At 38.3% G+C, this 19,148-nt stretch overlaps 1 protein-coding gene across 2 annotated transcripts in view; it reads left to right on the top strand.

The window, feature by feature from the left end:
- vwa8 (von Willebrand factor A domain containing 8) overlaps positions 1–19,148 on the top strand; it is a 141,442-nt gene that overhangs the window by 38,173 nt on the left and 84,121 nt on the right. For both annotated transcript variants that reach the window (XR_016090948.1, XM_088913524.1), the window contains exons 19-25: positions 333–439; positions 4,606–4,677; positions 6,821–6,897; positions 13,092–13,167; positions 15,233–15,368; positions 15,622–15,741; positions 16,160–16,365. Coding sequence is in view for 1 of the 2 variants with exons in the window: in XM_088913524.1 (XP_088769650.1) it covers positions 333–439; positions 4,606–4,677; positions 6,821–6,897; positions 13,092–13,167; positions 15,233–15,368; positions 15,622–15,741; positions 16,160–16,365 (794 nt within the window). In the remaining variant the exon portion in view is untranslated. The remainder of the gene's footprint in view (positions 1–332; positions 440–4,605; positions 4,678–6,820; positions 6,898–13,091; positions 13,168–15,232; positions 15,369–15,621; positions 15,742–16,159; positions 16,366–19,148) is intronic.

Raw genomic sequence — 19,148 nt, 5'->3', positions numbered from 1 at the left:
CACAACAGTGTTAAACCCTGAAAAACATTTTTTTTAATTATTTTGCATATTGGTAAGACCGCTCTCATTCCAATTTCCTGCACAAATAAGTGTGTTGTAGTTTGTTGCTGTTTTTGGTGTTCTGTGTCTCACAGCTTACTCTACCACAGAGCAGAGAACCCAGGCTGTACGCAGGGTGTTTAAAGTAAATGTGTTAGATGTCTCTCACAGAGATGCTATTGGTTTTACTGGTGATTTGTTGTCTGCAAAGGTCTGAAGTTCAGCCTTGCATTATGGCTGGGCTTTGCTTTTCAACACCTTTAATGTAATTCCTTCTGGGAATGCAATTGTAGGTGAAATAAAAGGTGGCACGCTGAGGATTGGAAGGGTCTCTGTTCCTGTCTATAATCCAGATGAGAAGATGAAGGTCCCTGATGTCCTCTTCTATGAAAACGCTCAGGTAATTCCATTAGCAGGCCTTTTTTTAATCGCAGAGGTATTATGTGCTGCTTGTGGTCCTCTGGTTCAGTTCTTGAAAGTGAAGATTGCTTTTGAAGCTTTTTAATAGACTAAAGAGATAGCATCACAGCCAGGGAATAATTTTAATCTTTTCACCAAGTCTGGGTGTTTAGTTCTGTGAGGGTTAGATCACCCCTCCTACTCCTTTTTAGCTTGTGGCTGCAAAACTGTACATACCCATTAAATCATTCAGTAAGAATAGCCCAGAATGGTTTCGTAGTCAAGCACTGTATTCAAAATCATATTTCATTATTAGGGATTTGGATTTTCTGTTGATTGAACAATTTCAATTGAAATACTAAGCCTCTTATTGGAATCTCCTCATCAAAATAGAATCAAGCTAGATTTGTTCAGTCCAGTGCCCCACAACTTAACCTATGAAGTGATTCCTTTCCTGCAGTGGCCTTTGTAATTCCTATTATCACAGTTAATCCTTCATAAAATGGATGTGCACTGAGATTCTTGCAATACCTTATAGAAGCAGAAGCACTGAAATTCTGGCCATCTGTGTATTTGTGTAAGTGTGATTGCAGGAATTCTCTCTTTCCTTGGTAAAGTTAGTGAGTGCAAGTTTCTGGGCTGTGGTCTATTTTTCTTAAGGGTCTGTGTTCCCTGGAATGAAACACTTGAGAATTCCTGTGGTGTTGAGTTAAGTTCAATTACAGTATTTAAGCAAGGTGTGTGGTATATACTGCAAGACATATCTATGTACTTTAGTGCATAGACATACTACAGTATATACTTTACTACTTTGAATGTGCATGGATTATACATTGCAGTTAGAATATTATGAAATGCTTTGAGAATGTTTTAACTCCCATGTTGTAAGTTTGTATGTCAGCTGAGTTGTCATTGCAGTATTTTTTAAAGATTTGCCCACTTGTACTTTTTATTTTTTTGTCCCATTTACCTTGCTAGGAATAATATATTGAAGAAATTGTATTTTTTACTGTTTGACAGAGGTGGCCATTATCAGTCAGGCGAGGTCTGAGACTTTGTGGCAGTTCATCTGGAGAAAGTGTGTTTAAGGAACAATTTGCTCATTGCTCATTACTGATAATGTTTAACACTCTGTGGCAATTTTAGCTGACATGTAAGAGAGAAGCAGGAACACTGTTCTGTTTACATTAATGGTTCATCTCACTAATTAAAGACAATCGCTAAAGATTTTCACTGACAACACAGTAGAGCTCAAATTTATAAATTTACATGAAATAGCTCCAGTAATGTACTGTATGTTTAGTTGATTTCCTATAAAAAGTGTTTGTCACGATCGCAAACCCCTCCTCTTAAGGGCGCTCCAGCCCTTCCTCGTTTGCCTCATTTCCCGCACCTGTTCCTTGTTCCTGCCCCATTTCAGTTCACCTTTAAAAGCCAGGCGCTCACTTCACTCGAGGCTCTGCATCTGATCTCCACATCGTGTGAGCCCGGGGCCTGGTTGCGCCTGGCTCCGTTATGGTTTTAAGTCTCTGTTCCTGTTCCTGTTCCGACCCAGTTCCTGGTTTTAATCCTTTTGTCCCAGGACCGCCTGGCTTTGGACTTTGCCCGATTCCCCTCTGGATTACTTTTGGATTGTTTGCCTCGGCCACACCTCCCCCGTGCACTAGCGCACTTTGGACACACCCCCCTGTTTTCATCCCCGTATCCCTGCATGACCTTTTTCCCCAGTGTTTCCTCACTATTCTGGATTGTGTCGTCCGCATAGGGTCTGGAAAGAACTGTTTCGTGACAGTGTTGAACAGAAACTAAATGAGAAACTACACATATCTTATGGCAATGTGTTTATTTTTTATCTTCAGTTTGATTGATGGAGTTTTCTTTTACCTACGTCCCCTGTTAGACAGGTGGATGAGGTAGGTTTCCAATCCTATGTAAATGCAATCAAAGAAACAAAGGAGAAATCTGGAAATAATAAAACCAAGTAGAATTAAACTACAGTTAACTCCAAGCTCAGTGAAAGTGGCTGAATACCTGGGTTACAGTATAGGTGAAAAGGTATAAGGTAAAGAACAGATTATTCTGTAGTATCCATCGAAGGCTGGTGGCATTTAAGCAGTTGTGGAGAAACAAAAAAAAAAGGGTTGAGTCTCACTTATACATACATATAATTATCCTTTAAATCTTTAACCTAAAACATGACCTTGCCTAACTTGAAAATCAGCTGTTGTACAGCTGCTGCTCAGGCCTAAGATTTGTATAAATGATTTTCTGACACTGAGATCATGTGACTCCTTGCAGATATAGTACTGGTACAGAATAAGATGACTTAATAAGAGCGATGTTGACATTTCAGAAATACTCTGATTTTAATTTATACTCTGGTCGCATTTTATTACTAAGATGGAATGATATAGGGATACAATATGCATCCATAAATTGTGCAGTTTGGAGAGCACAGATTACGTAATTGAACATCTTCATGGGACAAGTGAACAGATAACCTTCCTTGAAGGTAAAGATAAAGAAGGAGATTGTACTCTGATGCATTGCTTTGGAGACGGCAAGTTCTCAGAATGCAGCTATAAAAATCAGAAGTGGAGCACTTTATGATTCTGTACACAGATAAATCTGGTATACTGTGATATCTTGTAACTGTTAAGTTATATTTGAAATGAGATATATAGGTCAAGGTTTCTGGAGGAGTACTCTTGAGGATGAAGAAGAAAGTAGCGACCCAGATTTGACTCTTTCTGTCACTTCTTACTGTTGTTTTGCATCCAGGGGAACCTGAGAAGTCCTTGCATGCCCCACTTTCAGGTGACCTGGTTTCTTAAAGTAAAGAGCAGGGAGGAGCTGCAGTGCTCTTTGTGAGTGTTAATGAATGTGAAGAGAGACCTATAAAGGTTGCATTGGCTTTCTGTCACAAGCTGTACATTTCATTTCATGTGTTACCTGCAGCATAAAAAAACATCTTTTGACATTTCTGTTAGAAAAAGTCCAGATGAAATGTTACGTGCAGATGAGAAAATTAGTGATGCCATCTCCTAACCCAACTAATCTCCCAAAAAATAGTAAGAACAATCCGGACAGCATAAAAGATGTGATAACCCCATCCATCCATTTTCTAACCACTTTATGTAGTACAGTGTTGCAGGGGACCCAGAGACTATCCCTGCAAGCAATGGGCGCAAGGCAGGATACGCCCTGGATGGGACGCTGGTCCATCATAGAGGACACACACACACTCACACTCACACAGACACACACACACTCACTCCAGGACCAGTTTTCCCAGGAGCCAGTTGTCTTGCTAGTACTGTATGTCTTTGGACTGTGGGAGGAAATCAGAACACCACATCTCTGAAAATGTAGCAATTGTGCAATGCCAGATTGAGAAATTATTATTATTATTAAATATGTAAAGAGTAAATGGGACTTTTTTCTAGGTCAGTAATTGTTTGGTCAGGGAAAACGTTTTGTAGTTGTCAGTTTCCTGTTAACTTCAGAATGATTCTTTTTACATTAGCCTTTCAAGCACCACCCAAATGCAGCTGTTTTTTTGCTCGTAAGGTAATGTACTCTTTGTTGGTGTGCATTGGTAAATACATTAATGCTACATGCTATTTAAGACCTCAAATATGGAAAATAAAGAGTAGTTGCAGGCATATTTCCATATTGCACCTGCTGGTTATTTTGGTTTAAAATAATTTCACATTTCATCATAATATGTAGCTTTGAAGTTTATACTTACACATTGTATTATGCAAAAGAAAAACTATCTTTGCCAAATGCTGGGGAAGGTGTCCAAACTCACTTACCACCAAAGCTACTTAATTTAACAATACAGAACTTTTTTGTTTGTTAATGAATTTTCTTGTGAGATCTGGGTTTTCTTGTAGCAGTCTGGTGACATTTAAGTATGTGTTCAAATAATTGTTCCCATTGGTAGCCTTATCAGAAGCTTGACCTTATTATTTTCCCCTACAGTGTAAGTAAGTGCAGTATACAGTATGTTAGTATGGCTGTAGGTTTTATTATTTATTTCTAAATAAATATATATATTATATATATATAAATATATCAACCTTTGTAACTGATTTCAGGAAGAAAACAAGCCTTGATTACAGAATTACTTAAATTCTGGCTGATTTGATTCTACCCCTACAGCACATGCTGGTGATGGAGGATATGCTGAAGGACTTCCTGTTGGGAGAGCACCTACTGCTAGTGGGAAACCAGGTGAGAATTTCAAGTCTGTTACACGTCGGCTCAACTTGCCACTTCCCTCAGCTCTCCTGAGGGGTTTTTCCCATTGGCTCTGGCTGTCGCTAGAGCAGGACTGCAAGGGATCGTCCACACTCCCTTTGCAACACCAGACCCAGCTGGAGTTTCAGACAGTAGGATTAATTGTTGATGTGCATTGTGCAGTCCCCCCCACTGGGAGATTGCAGTCTGTTTTTGCAGGGGGGGATTTAAGAAAAGCAATGAAAATACGGCTAGATATTTAATTTCCTGGATCATGGCTTTTCATTCATACCATCTCACTGCACATTCCCACCTCTTCACCTTAAAACGGCCGGTTCATTTATTTGGATGATGGCTATTCCTTGCATAAGCAGACCCCTTTGTAAAATCAGTGGTGCTTAGATTACTCACAGATTGACTACCAGGGTTGCTTACTGGCATATTACAGTGCTCTTTTAACAATTCACCTTTTTTATAGGTATATAAATTTTGTTTTATATACCTTTTGTGGTCGTGTTTGGAAGATTTGGCAGTACACAGTTACCACCATGCCTTTTGGAAAACTCATGGCCGACAAATGGCTATGTGGATTTCAAGCATGATTTATTTCAAATACTCAAAGAGGATAATTGCACTTCTTCTGATAAGCAATCAGAGTATATTGTCAGTTTCAAAACAACACGGTAGTTATAATAATGCTACGCTGGTATCATTTAATTTATAATAATTTGTTTTACCTTAGTGTCTTTGTGAATCAATATCTGATATTAGTTTCGGGGGTGAGGGAAAATCTTTTCAGCAGGCTCTTTTCCCTCCACTGGCGGTTTATTCAACTTTGGTTTATTGTTTTTTTTTCTGAAGAACAGTATATGGTGGCGCCGCTGACAGTGGCCAGAGTAGAATCCAGTTCTTCCCCAGTTTCCTTTCGTAAGGCTGTTGAGCTAGTTTGCACCTCAGTCCTGACCTGGAAAGCCCAGGGCCCCTGACTTCGGACACCTCGCACACAGCTGGGGCAGCGGGTCCGCTGGACGATGTGTCGTGTCCTGCGGGCGCACCTCTCTCGTGGTCTGAGTCAGACCGGACGCTGGTCCTCCGGCGCCCCCCCGGAATTCGCCCCCTCCGTCATCAAGCCACCCACATCCTGTCACTTCTAGACTGATTTCACACGCGTTGCCCGGGCCCTCGGACCCTCAGGGGGCTGGAAACGGGGGCTCTGGAACTGTGCAATAGCTGTCGGATCACTTAACTGGGCTCCTGAAAATGTTTCAGCTCAGTAGATTGATGAAACAAAAGAACCCATTTGGAAATGAAAACAAACACGTGGAAGTAAAATCACAAGGATACCTAATTATCTCTCAAGGTAGTTGCTTTATTTTAGGTAGACTTGCTGCCATTTCAGAACTCCTTTCTGAGAGAAAACTGGTTTCAGAAACAATAACAATTAATAGGCCATTCAAGCTTTAAGTTTAGCTAAATATAAAATGTTTTCATAAAGCTTTCGTAACTGCATCAAATATTGAAATGGGAAAATGTTTAGCTTTCTTTTGTGGACCTACTTAATAATTCAGCATTATTCTTCTAACAGTGCTGCTCGTAAGTAGCGGGATGCTGTCTTTCAGAAAAAAATGTTGATTTCAAGTAAGCTTTGAGACCTAAAAAGGTCTGCAGACATGGAAGAGGATGAAAATAATAGAGGCTAAATGGGTCATCATCGTGACTGCTGATGATCCAAAGGCTCTGGCCCTTTAAAGGCTTTTGATCTTTGTTGACTTATAGAAGGCACGTTTTGTTCTTTGCTAGAAGAACAGCAAATTTGATACAGTCTGAAACGTTGTACATCATTGCCTCCTTCCCTCCTTCCTTTGTATTGAAGTTAAAGTTCAATTACGAATGAGAGAAGTTAAATTAAAATACTTTTGTCAGATGTATGAGAGCAGAGTGCACGTCACATTTTGTTTTGGCAAAATAGATAAGTAAGGAAACTGATTGCTAAACCCAGTAATAAAATACGATCAGACACCCCTCTCTAGTCAGAGTCTACATCTCCAGCTTAACTCTGGAGGTGTCTTCTAAACTAAAGCACTTTGATTGCTTGCCCCCTGAACCTAATTGATATTGATTATATTTTTATTTGCAGGGTGTAGGGAAAAACAAGATTGTGGACAGATTTCTACAACTCATGAACAGGCCACGTGAGTACCTGCAGCTTCACAGGTAAGTCAACAAGTTATTTTACATAAGCGGTTATGTAAAAATTGTCGAGGCCTCTTTGTTTTGTGTATCTTTCTTCTTGCATTGTTTCAAGTAAGAAATACCATGCTAACAGCATTAGGTAACTTCTGACTGAACTACATGGATGTAGGTAAGTCCAGAAGAATATGGTCATGTCTTAAAAACTACGGTATAAATGTCACTTTGGTAGGTCATTTAAACAGTTGCTTTCTGATAAGGAATGTCTTTTCATTTGGAATTTTCTGTTAGAATTTGTAAGGTGTTTCTGACAAATTGGACCTTAATTTGTTTAAACATTTAAGCTTCTGTATTATGGTGCCAGTGTCATCTTCTGTCATATTTTACACACCACATTCTTTTGTTATTTTTTAAGCTGTATGCTAGTGAATGGAAAAAAAAACATGAACTATCATGGAAACTGTGTGGCTCACTTACCAGACAGCACAGATTTATATGAGGCATTGCGAAAAAATGCTCTTATTTCAAAGCACCGCATGTATAAGACGGTTATAAATAGAATCCACAACTTGCAGCTGCAGTGTATTTTTTTCTTATTCAAAGCCTTTCTCCTTTTTCCAAGGGTAAACTAAATTATTTTTCCTCGTGATAAATTAGGGCACCTGTCAAGGGGACCAATAGGCATCAAAGTTCTAAAAATAATTTTCTCTTCTCATTTGATATAAATTAATGGCTATGGATTCAGAATAAATTGGACTGCTAAATATAGAAGGAAAATAGAAAAACTAAAAAAAAAAACTTTTAAAGGCAGTTGCATATACACTATATTTTATGCTACCGTGAAGGATATAGCTGTGGGCATTATGGTTGCCCTTTACAGAATGTTTAATCGCGACCTCTTGTCCAAACCAGCTGGCTGTAGAAATAGGTGTCTTTCTTTGACGATATACTGTAACTCTCAGACCATTTTCAGAGAGTAATCAAACCTCATCAGGGCCAAATTTCTTTCTTTTGAAGGCAGTGGATGGAAAGCTCTGTGCTGTTGAAAAACAATGCCCAACTCAAAATTCAGTCATTTTCAGCGTGCTTCTAAGTTTGGAATAGTGCACAAGCCTTCTTGATTGGCCTTGTCTTAAAGGAATGCAATTAACGAGGTGTTCAAATGGAAGATAAATCCAGTTTACAAAGATAGGCCGCAATAAAGGTTATGTTTATAGGAACTTTCATTAGAATCGATCGATTTAATATTTTACTTTACTATATTTTAGTTTTCTTCTATTTTGAAAATTAATATTTATTCTATGAGTTACTCATTATCTTCTAAGCTCACATGTTTTCTGAGGTGCTGGGATACTGTTTGTATTTGGAAACCCCTGCTTTTCTCTTCCTTAGTAAATTAAATTTATCTTTCCCTCTAACAGCTGTTTTGAAAAAGAAAATGAGCTCATCCATTGAACACAGAGCTGTACCTTTTTGGGAAATATAATTAATTTGTGATGAAAAGTTTAACTTTGTTAATTCATTTGTTAAAGTGTAAATTTCCTTCAAACACTCAGCTTACAGTACTTTTAAGCTGTACTTTAGAGCATAATCAGGACCCCAGTCCTTCAAACTGAACAAGAATTGGTTTATCAAAGGAAGGGTATTAAGATTTAGAAATCCAACACAAAAAAAACATAGGTGTTCTGGGACTGCTGTTGAGAACCGGGATTAAAGTGCATGTTTTCTGTCTTTACACCCACAGAATATAAGAAGGAGGTTTAGATGGTGCTATGATTGGACTAACAATTTTTCCATAAACTAATTGTATGCTGCTGCAATAACAAAAATGACACAGGCAGCATTTGTCGGCCGAAGTTTTGTTCAGTGTTGTTAAGGGGTCATCCTGTCACAGATGAGCCTTGAATGCATATGGTAAATTTCTCTGTAACCTGAGCTAGCTGGCCACTTTTCAAAAAGTATCTTTGGTGAGCTTTGACACAGTTTGAAGGCCAAATGATTTTTGCATTGAGGTTTGTGAAAGTTAGCTGACATTATCCAAAGTTTGGGTGAGCAATGAAACTGTGGAACCTGTAGACTAACCCACCTCTGGAACTGCGTTCCTGAAACTGAGGGTTTATTTTTCAGTACTCTGGCATAACTAAGAAGCATGAGCTTAATGACCTTTTGCATTTACATTGTAAAGTCTAGTTCACAAACAGTGAACAGTAAATGTTTGTCAAGCAAATGGTACTTACTGGTGTTATTTTTCATTTTCTTGAGCTTACCATTTATGTCTAACTAGTAATGTATATTTAATAGTAAAGGCACTTTTTCGAATGGAGGATAATTTGTTCCATGTGCCACATCTTGCTGCTAAAGAATACAACAGATGGATATGTAAGAAAGTTGTCAAGGCAGTTTTAACAGTTTATACAGCCTTTCGCATACAAATCCAGAGCCCAAACCGCTGTTCGCCTCTCAATACTTGCGTCTTCATATTGTCCCAGATGGGAAATTTGCTTCGCAAGCAAAAATAACATGTACACAATGCATAATACATTTAACACAACAGAAATCCATTAACAAAAGTGTTCATAAAATGTATAAGATTTAAAAACATGTCAGGAGCTTTAAATTATCCATCCATCTATTTTCTAAGCTCTTTATCATACAGGGTATGAGGGAGCCAGAGCCTATCCCAGCAGGTAACAGGCTCAAGGCAGGATACACCCTGGACAGGACGCCAGTCCATTGCAGGGCACGCACAGACACACATGCACACAGTCACCAGTGTTATTCTGAAGCCCGTTAACCTGTCAGTACGTTGTTGGACTGTGGGGAAAATCTGGAGCACTTGGAGGAAATCCTCACGAACCAGGGGGGAACAAACAAACTCCTCATAGACAGCACCCCAGAAATCCAAACCAGGGCCCCAGCGCTGCGTGGCAGCAACGCTCATCATTGCACCACCAGGCCACCCTCCCCATGGTCCAAAATAAATAGAAGAGCTGGGTTTTCAGTGAGTGAAACATGCATGATGAGAATAAAATATAGCAATCACTTGTGCAAATCAAGCAGATTAATACAGCAGCTATTGGAATAAAAGATAACTTAGTTATGTTGCACTTAAATCTAGTAGTCTTGTGGCAGGATGGGCGTGTACACCTCAGGTGAGGGCTGTGTCACACTGTGGACAATAATTAATAATTGCTTACACTTATATAGCGCTTTTCTGGACACTCCACTCAAAGCGCTTTACAGGTAATGGGGACTCCCCTCCACCACCAATGTGCAGCCCCACCTGGATGATGCGACGGCAGCCATAGTGCGCCAGAACGCTCACCACACATCGGCTATCAGTGGGGAGGATAGCAGTAGGATAGGATAGAGTAATGTAGCCAATTCATAGAGGGGGATTATTAGGAGGCCATGATTGGTAAGGGCCAATGGGAAATTTGGCCAGGACGCCGGGGTTACACCCCTACTCTTTTCGAGAAACGCCCTGGGATTTTTAATGACCACAGAGAGTCAGGACCTCGGTTTTACGTCTCATCCGAAGGACGGCGCCTGTTTACAGTATAGTGTCCCCGTCACTATACTGGGGCATTAGGACCCACATGGACCGCAGGGTGAGCGCCCCCTGCTGGCCCCACTAACACCTCTAAGTCACAATTTATGTAAAAGAAAAGTAGTTCAAAATGCCAATGCCAAAATCCTCACGTTTCATCTTTATATCTACTGTACAGTCATTTAGGTGCTAATGTATTTTTTAATTCCCCCCACCAAGGCTAGGTTTTACAGAAATACACTAGAGAGTAGTTTATGTGATCACTATGCCCCAGCTTTATGCTTGGCTGTTTATTAAGTGGCGGTTGGATATGAAGCTTTGGGTACAGTGTAATTTTCTGAGGTTCAATTGTGACAGGACTGTGGTCTTGCTAAGTGGCTCTTAGCCACAGCTACAAGTGGCTGTCGATTGGAGTGTGCCTAATGATGGCACTAGCATTTGTGCTGCTCTTAAAGTGAGAATTCTTGGAGTTATTTTTGACTCGGTGCTATGTTTTGAAGCCCTTGTAAAAAATCCCACCAAGGTGCCGTTCTTTCATTTACATATACTGAGAAGCATTAAAAATGCATGACATGACTGTTGAGACCAGTGGCTTTTGCTGCGTTTTTAATGCCTCTCAATACAACGCTGCCCAGTTAGTCTTTTTTGGGGCTTATGATGCTAAGAAAATAATGTATGCATGTATTTAATCACAAATTAGACTATTGCACTATTTTTTCTGTTTCTTATTGCTTTGTGTCACCTGTATTGTCTATATGGTTTTGTATTGTATTTTGCATTTGAAACAATGTTTAATAAATTATTATCATTATCATTATATTAATTTAATCATCACTAATGATAATGTAGATCTGGAACAGAATCACAGGCTAGGGTAATGTTCCATACCAATATCTATAAATGAATAGAACAAAATACACTGATAGATCGTATCTTTCTCAATTGTTTAATTGGTTAAATCCAGAGTTCAATATTCTGCCATTTTTATAACTAGTTTAAGTGTCAATGTAAGATGCCCTTGATAAATATTATCCAGCTGACCCAGTATGAGGGCTAATCACCTAAGGGATCTTCCTATTTTTAATTCTTCTGAGAAGTGCTTCAAAGTTTGAAGATTACAGAGCCTCAGTGGGAAAGACTGTGTCCATTAAAATTAAATAGGCTTGATTTCTATCAAGAACAAAGGAACTGATTCAGGGAATGTGTATAAGTCTGACAGGCATTGAGTGTATGAATTGAAAACATCCTGTTCCTTCACATTGCTCCTATTGATCTTATGTTTTAACTTTGATGGGGGTTTTTTCTCATTTTACCCTTTATAATATGTTTTTTTATGACCAGCTTAACTTTTGGGTGTTTTATTTCCATGTATTGCATCTTTGGAGAACAAGCAACGAGCAACATGAAACAATTAACAACATAACCATAGAGCAAATATAGCAAAAACATTTGAGGAATTATAGTTGCCAGTTCCTGTTTCAGTAGTGGACCAAGAGCTTGTGCATCAGCTGCAGAGTTGGAGCTTCTTCAGCTCAGTATGAATAAATTCACACTAGTTAACCAGGCTTTTGCTGGAACTAGGTCACACCAAAGGGGAAAAAATAATATTTTCTTTTCCTTTTTTTACAAGTTAACGCTGGCTACACTCAGTTTTGGTTTACTTATGTCCAGTCTTTGGTGCTCATTTCTATGGGTTTTTCAGCCAGGGCCCTGCTGGGTTTTTTTTCAGTTTCTCAATTCTGTATGTGTTTTGGATATGTTTTAATGTAGAATGGTGTTTGGGTTTTTTTTCCTAAAATTCAAACACAGGTCTTGTTAGTAAGAAACAGAAATAAAGAATGGTTTAGGAACCTAAAAGGGATTGATTTAAAAACAAAAAGAAAAACAAAATGGCAACTTCAGATTTTGTATCAGCAGAAACCTGAAAAATGTGAACCTCAAAAAGTGTTTTTAATGTGACCTGTGGAAGGACCAGATAGCTTTGTATTGTCAGCACTGTAATGATATAATAATATAAACAAGCAATGTAATAATATAATAAACAATTCACTTCCCTGCTGGAAGGACTGGTCAGAGAGTAAGGGCCAGGCAGCAGAAGAGGAACTCTACTGTGTTTGGACACCTCTCAAAATACCTAATCTCCAGACAGCTTCAGCATGGTGCCACATTCTCCTTTCTTCCCATTTCTAAGATTTGGTTTTCTCTGAAGACCAAAATATACTTGTGTTCTGTTCAGAAAATGAAGGAAATAGCTAGATTTCTGAAGCAGAGATCCCTTAAATTCAGAATGCAGTGCTAATGCAATGTGGCGTCTTGGAAAAGAAAACAGGATACAAAAAATAAATTAGTTGTGTTATTTAAATTGTTCTACTGCTATGTAGCTTCCACAATATAATAGGGTGGACTGGAGCAATCAGTGTAAAGTATGTCACTCAAAGTACAACAGCTGTGTCTGCAGCAGGGACCCACGACCAACCAATAATGACTCTTGAGACATACCCACTATGCTTTGCTTCACCAAACAGGTCATACAATGTTATGACAATGTCTTTTTTTATTTGGACCCATGCACAATAATTGATGCCTTAGATTATTTTCAAGTGATTTTTAAGTTAATGTTGGGGAAAATAAATAATAAACTGTGATATTTTTTTTTGTTGCCTCACAGGGATACTACTGTACAGAGTCTCACCTTGCAGCCCTCTGTTCAGGATGGCATAATCGTTTATGAAGACTCACCTCTGGTCAGTGCTAGTCTGTATGTATTATTCATTTAGTGAAAGAGACAGTTGTCAACAGTGGCTATCTGTTAGTGCGGGTTTTAGCTCTGAAGTTTTAGACCAGCCACTGTAAAGATTCATTTTTTACAGGGGGTGTCTGTTCTGTTATTATTCAAGGTAATTGCTTTACTGAGGTAATGTGAGAACAACTGTTAGGATGCCCAGTCATTTCAGCAGGCAGTTAAATGTGCTGTCACATTCAGAAATTGCAAGGAACGTCCCACATTTGTTATACAGATAATCAATAGGATGTGCTCCATTTCCTACAGCACTTATATACTGTGTGTATATACTGTACATAAGTAGAATTAATAAACTACTCAGCTCACAGATAACACCAAAGTAGGAGGATCCACTAACACTGTAAAGCAATATTCAAGATTTCCAAATATCTAACTAATAACATAATGGATTGAGGTGCAAAAGCTTATTTATTGTTGTGTGGACAGTTTTGCTCATAGTTGCCAGTAATTAGAAAAAAGTAAGCCGGAGTTTAGAAGGAAAAATCATCTTCAGGGGATATTGGTGTAATTTATGGATTTCTTCGGGTCTCTTTACTTAATCTTCGTAAGATCGGTGTCAAGGCAAATTAAAGTACAGAAAGAAAGTAGATGGCATGTCGAGTTTGATCCACATATCTGGGAGCAGATGGTCTTGCCCCCTGTGGAGAGAGCCCAAATGGATAGAGATGAGATGTCAAATCCGTGCCCATGGCAGTCAGAAACAAGACATTAAAAATTCATAAGTGATCTGAATCTCCCTGAATAACTATACCATTCCTACTCATGCCGCTAAAATTCATAAATTGTGGTAAGGAAACTAAAATTTGGTGATTTTTCACTAATGACTGTGGTGTGATTGCCAAAGTTTATAATTGCCATTGCTGTTTGGAAACTAAGGTGCTTTTTTAAAGAACTTCTGCTGTAAAGAAAGTGAAAACTCTAAAGTCTGTATCAGCTCCCAGTGTGACTCATTAATTAGTATCCAGCTGAAGCTCCTTAGGTATTAATAGGGTTGGCTTTGAAGCCTGTAGGTTGTCAGTTCTAATATTAATGCTCTTAACAGCAAGGTGGGATATCTGCAAGAATAAATATGATCATTATTTTCAAATTCATGTCTTATATTTTTAAATTTAGATCTTCTTACTAATATCTCTTTAATATCCACAGGTCTTTACCTTATTAAGGAATAAAAGACAATAAAAATGAAGCCAGTATTTCAGATTTTTCATTGTGAAAACTGTGCTTAACAAAGAATGTTTGTACATGAGGGGGGGATTACTTTTCTTTTATCACCAATGCAGCCAATTCCTAATAGTCATGGAGTGAAATTTGGTCAATTTTATTTACAAAATCAGACATGGGGAGGAGGAAAAAACTGTAAATCCTTTCAACATCAGCACAGACATTGTGAAGGTTTACAGATAACCTGTTGCTTAAATTCTCTAATCTCTGATTAGTGAAGACCTACTAACAGTGAAACAAAATCAGTGCATGAAGTATTTTCTTGACTTTTAGATAAGTGGAGTGACTGATAATCCCCACCATAACACACTTTTATTTTTCAAAGTTAGTTTTTTTTTTACATGAAGGAGCTCACTTAAGCCTTTGATTTTTATAAAATGTTTAAGACTGTATTTCTGTGCAGTTAAATGAATTGTCTGTATGGCTGTTTTAATACTTGTTGAAAACTGCATTAGCTTTCTCTCAAATTCAAATTTGTAGTGCATGTCTCCATTTTAGGAGGACAAAATATCAGGAGTCTTCACGTAGTGTGCTCAGTGTAGAATACTAGAGTATGGGACACACCTGATTTTCACAAACAGAGAATCTCTCAGGTAAATTTAATATTGCAGGTTTAATTTAAGTATCTTTTACAATGTGAGCTGCAGACAGGGTCTGTACTGCCCTTCCTGTAGTTGTGCCTTTTGAATAAAAAATAATAGGACCTGTGCAATATTTTATCAGTGTTTGGAAGATGCCCCTGTCATTGTGCAGTCTCTAACCATTTATCTGCGGTGTTGTCTCAGGTGAAAGCAGTGAAGATGGGACACATCTTGGTTATAGATGAAGCTGACAAGGCCCCCACCAATGTTACCTGTATTTTAAAGACTCTGGTGGAGAGTGGAGAGATGATTCTGGCTGATGGAAGAAGAATTGTTTCAGGTATGAAGCTGTGGTTGCTTCCTTAATATGAGGATTCGATACAGGAAAGCTGAAAATGTAAAAATGTCATCACCATGGAAACCGACACAAATGACTTTCCAGGAATATCTGAAAGTCCCGGTCATGAATCGTGTTTGTCTTTGTCTAGCGTGTAAATAAAAATCTTGGCATGCGCTCACCGGTGTCTTCACACATTGTAGATTCTTGTATCTAAAGCGAATTTATTCATACAAAAACTTGCTGGTTGTTTCAGATCACTCTGCAGCAGAAGGGAGGTCCAACATCATTGTGATGCACCCTGATTTCAGGATGCTGGTGCTGGCGAACAGGCCTGGCTTTCCTTTCCTGGGGAACGACTTCTTTGGGGCTCTAGGTAAAAGGCATCTCCTAGTGACTTCAAAGGCCTTGTACTGTTAAAGAACTTGTATTCATTTGGCACCGGGGGAAACTGAAAATCCAATTTTAATATAAATTATCAATATAATAACTAATATTAATTATATTACAAAACTGTGGTGTTTTTTTTTAATTCCACACTAAAAAGTAGCAAGAAGAAACACAATATTTCGGCTGTTGAGCCTTCTTCAAGCGTGAGTGAAGAGGTGAGGCCTAAACCTGAGGAAGGGTCAACAACTGGAACGTTTCTGTTTATTCTTTCTACTTTTCAAGGAGGAATTAACTTTTGCTTTTTCCTTTGCAGTCCGAATTTTAAGCGGGCGGCTGCGTCAGTTTGTTATTTTAGTTTTACGTTTTATACTTCTGTGACACGTGTCACCGATCTCTTACCCTAGGGGACATATTCAGCTGCCATGCAGTGGACAATCCCAAACCGCAGTCAGAGCTTGCCATGCTGAAGCAGTACGGGCCAGATGTCCCAGGTCCTGTCCTTCAGAAACTTGTTGCAGCATTTGGAGAGCTGCGGGCTATGGCTGACCAGGGAACTATCACTTACCCCTACTCCACCAGAGAAGTGGTGAATATCGTCAAACACCTGCAGGTATGAGACGGGCCTCATCACTTCTCAGCTTGATCCAGACACAGAGTTTGCGTCATCCTTTCTTCCTTTTCCCCCTCAGTCATTTTGTTGTTCGCTTGATTATGTGCTTCAGACCGTTGTTGGGTATAGTGTGAGGTTGCATCCAGTGAACCTACACCTGCTAAGTATAATTTAGTTATTTAAGTTGAGGTTTGATTTAAACACAGGTATATAGTACCTAAAAATTAAGCATGCTTGCACTTAGGAGACCTAGGGTTGTTCTTTGCAAGATATGATAAACATTTCAAATTAGTTCTTTTGGGTTCATCTGACTGTTAACATTCCCTTAATTCACTGTCTTGAATAAATTGAATTTTTATCTCTTCAGACCATTGAGTCTCGTGAAAGAATGAATTGAGCTTGTTCAGGTACAATTTGAAGTAGTTTATGTATTTTGTGTTCTTTTTGGTTGTATGTCTCAATAAACGAACATGTTTAGTAATACCAGATATTTTTTTCCAAGTTCCATTTGCTTATAATTCTTACTTTTTTGTGTACCTCTGTAATAGGATTTTTTAAATTTGCATCAAACGATATTTATTTGTAAAAGTAATGAATCTGGTCTCTAGAACCATCTTGGCTTGGAAGTATACTCATGGTTTGCCATGGTTTAGGTAATCATAAAGTGGAATATTAAGGTTTGTTTCAATACCTTATAATTTCTAGAGGTAATTCATACTGTATACTATAATTTCATAAATACTTTTGTCTTTGAGTCAGAACATTTTTTGCAATTCAGTTTTATTTTAAAAAAATCTGCATATACTTCTATGTATCCATTTATATAAGTGTACATACTGTGATGTACTGTAATTTTGTTTAAAACATTCATATACGTGTATTATTTTGACTTGCATTGCCCTGTCATTTTTATTTTGCATTAGGCAAGCAGAAGCGCAAATGCTTTGAACTTAACACATATGACTCATTATAGAGCTTTATATATACAGTAAAAGCAAGTCAGTTTCACTTACCAGCTTCTTAAGCTAGATGTTCCTTAAAAAACTGTCTTGGACAAGTGTGACATATGCAGTTCAAGATCCCATGAAGGTCTGTTCAACAACCTAGAAACAGTACACTTCAACATTTCATCTTGGCCTGTGCTCAATGTCCTAATTTTACTTTTTTGAAGATTACTTCACAGATAAGTAAGAGTAAAAGAACAAACCAGAAACTCTCACTTATCACTTCATGTGTTTGAGTTTCCTGTCAGATAATTTTGTATCAGAGTCATAAAAAGTAGGTTGCTGATGTATCCATATGGGAACTCATTAGAATTGCCCCTTTGCTTGAAATGATACTCGAGTCTCCTGATAAAACGACAGTTGTTTTGAATGTAATGGTGAACAAGGCTGCATAAGTTTTTTCTTATTCTGCCGATATGGATAGCGAGAAGAACAGACATTAGTTGTTGAACGTGTAGGTTACTCTGCAGTTAATAATGACAGGTAATTGTGTGTGATTAAAAGGAATGAGAGGGACTATGGAGGCACTTTTTTTGGTAGATTATTTAACGTATCTTTAATACAATGTGGTATTTGTTTTTGCTTAAATTTAATAAGTTACGTAACACTCTTCACTATAATGAACACCTTGATGTCTCTCTGGACATACATGAAAGGCAGCTAGACGGCGACTGTTAAAATCAAGTAGAGTTATTGATTAGGCTTTAATGTCTTTGAGCCGTGTGTTTGAACATAAAACAGACATTGCAAGACGAGTCATAACCACAGGAACAAATCGATACACACGGAGAGTACATAAGCTAATGGAGAATGGCAGGTCCTAGACTAATTGGGTTTCAGAAGTCAATGATGGGACATTGATTTGTGTATTTTCTTTTTTCTAGAGCAGTGGAAATCATTCTTAACATAATGGTGCTCTGGCAGTTTTCATTAAGAGGCGCTTGAGTTAACTGACAAGAAAGCAGAGAAGGAAACAGAAGCTGTTGTATGTAGGCAAAGGCACAGAGATTGCAGTTTTGCTCAGACGTTTGTTGGAATTTACAAGTCCCAGATGAACTCTTGAGAATGATGCAGCCCATGGTTTATAGGGTATAAAGTGCAACAATTGAAAATTATTTTGTAGAAGTGGCATTCAACATTCTTTTTTGGGTAGATTATTGTTGTAGGCATTTCTTGCAATCTAGATTATTGAACCCAAAATGCAGCCACATGTTATACACTTCCATATTTGGACATTTTGTAAATACAGTGTATGCATAGACATATAGTACAAAAGCAGTGTCACATATTTGGATTAAATACCAGAGGCATCACTTAAACATGACGGGACAGTACATGTTGCAACATGAAGAGACAACAACCTCAAAATCTGTTTACAGTTGTTCTGTAAAAAGTAAAGTGGACGTTATATTTGTCTGCTTCCTTTGTTTAGTGTTTCATGTGCATCTGTGTAATGTGCACCTGGTGTTTTCGAAAGAGATTATGAGTACAGTTGGCCCGTGATTATTCAAGTCGCAAAGTCTGTTACGGGTTTTCATAGGTCAGGATTAATAAGGGTTGAAGCCTAACAGGAACACTCTAAGGTTTTGTGAAAAAAGAGATGGCAACATCTGTTTACAGTAAACTATCACTACCTGGATGTTATCCAGTGTAAATGTGATGAAGACATAGATCATTTTAAGAGCCCCCATCATCTGTAGAGACCCCACAATATTAGGGGTCCTTGTCTGGGCCATGTATCACGTAGTCATAACAACTATTCCTATTTGGTGTTCTTCT

The sequence above is a fragment of the Atractosteus spatula genome, chromosome 4, assembly GCF_055471065.1.
Source record: "Atractosteus spatula isolate fAtrSpa1 chromosome 4, fAtrSpa1.hap1, whole genome shotgun sequence".
Taxonomy (NCBI): Eukaryota; Metazoa; Chordata; class Actinopteri; order Semionotiformes; family Lepisosteidae; genus Atractosteus; species Atractosteus spatula.
Note: the sequence above shows the minus strand (reverse complement) of the source record. Positions and strands in the feature narration are given on the sequence as shown.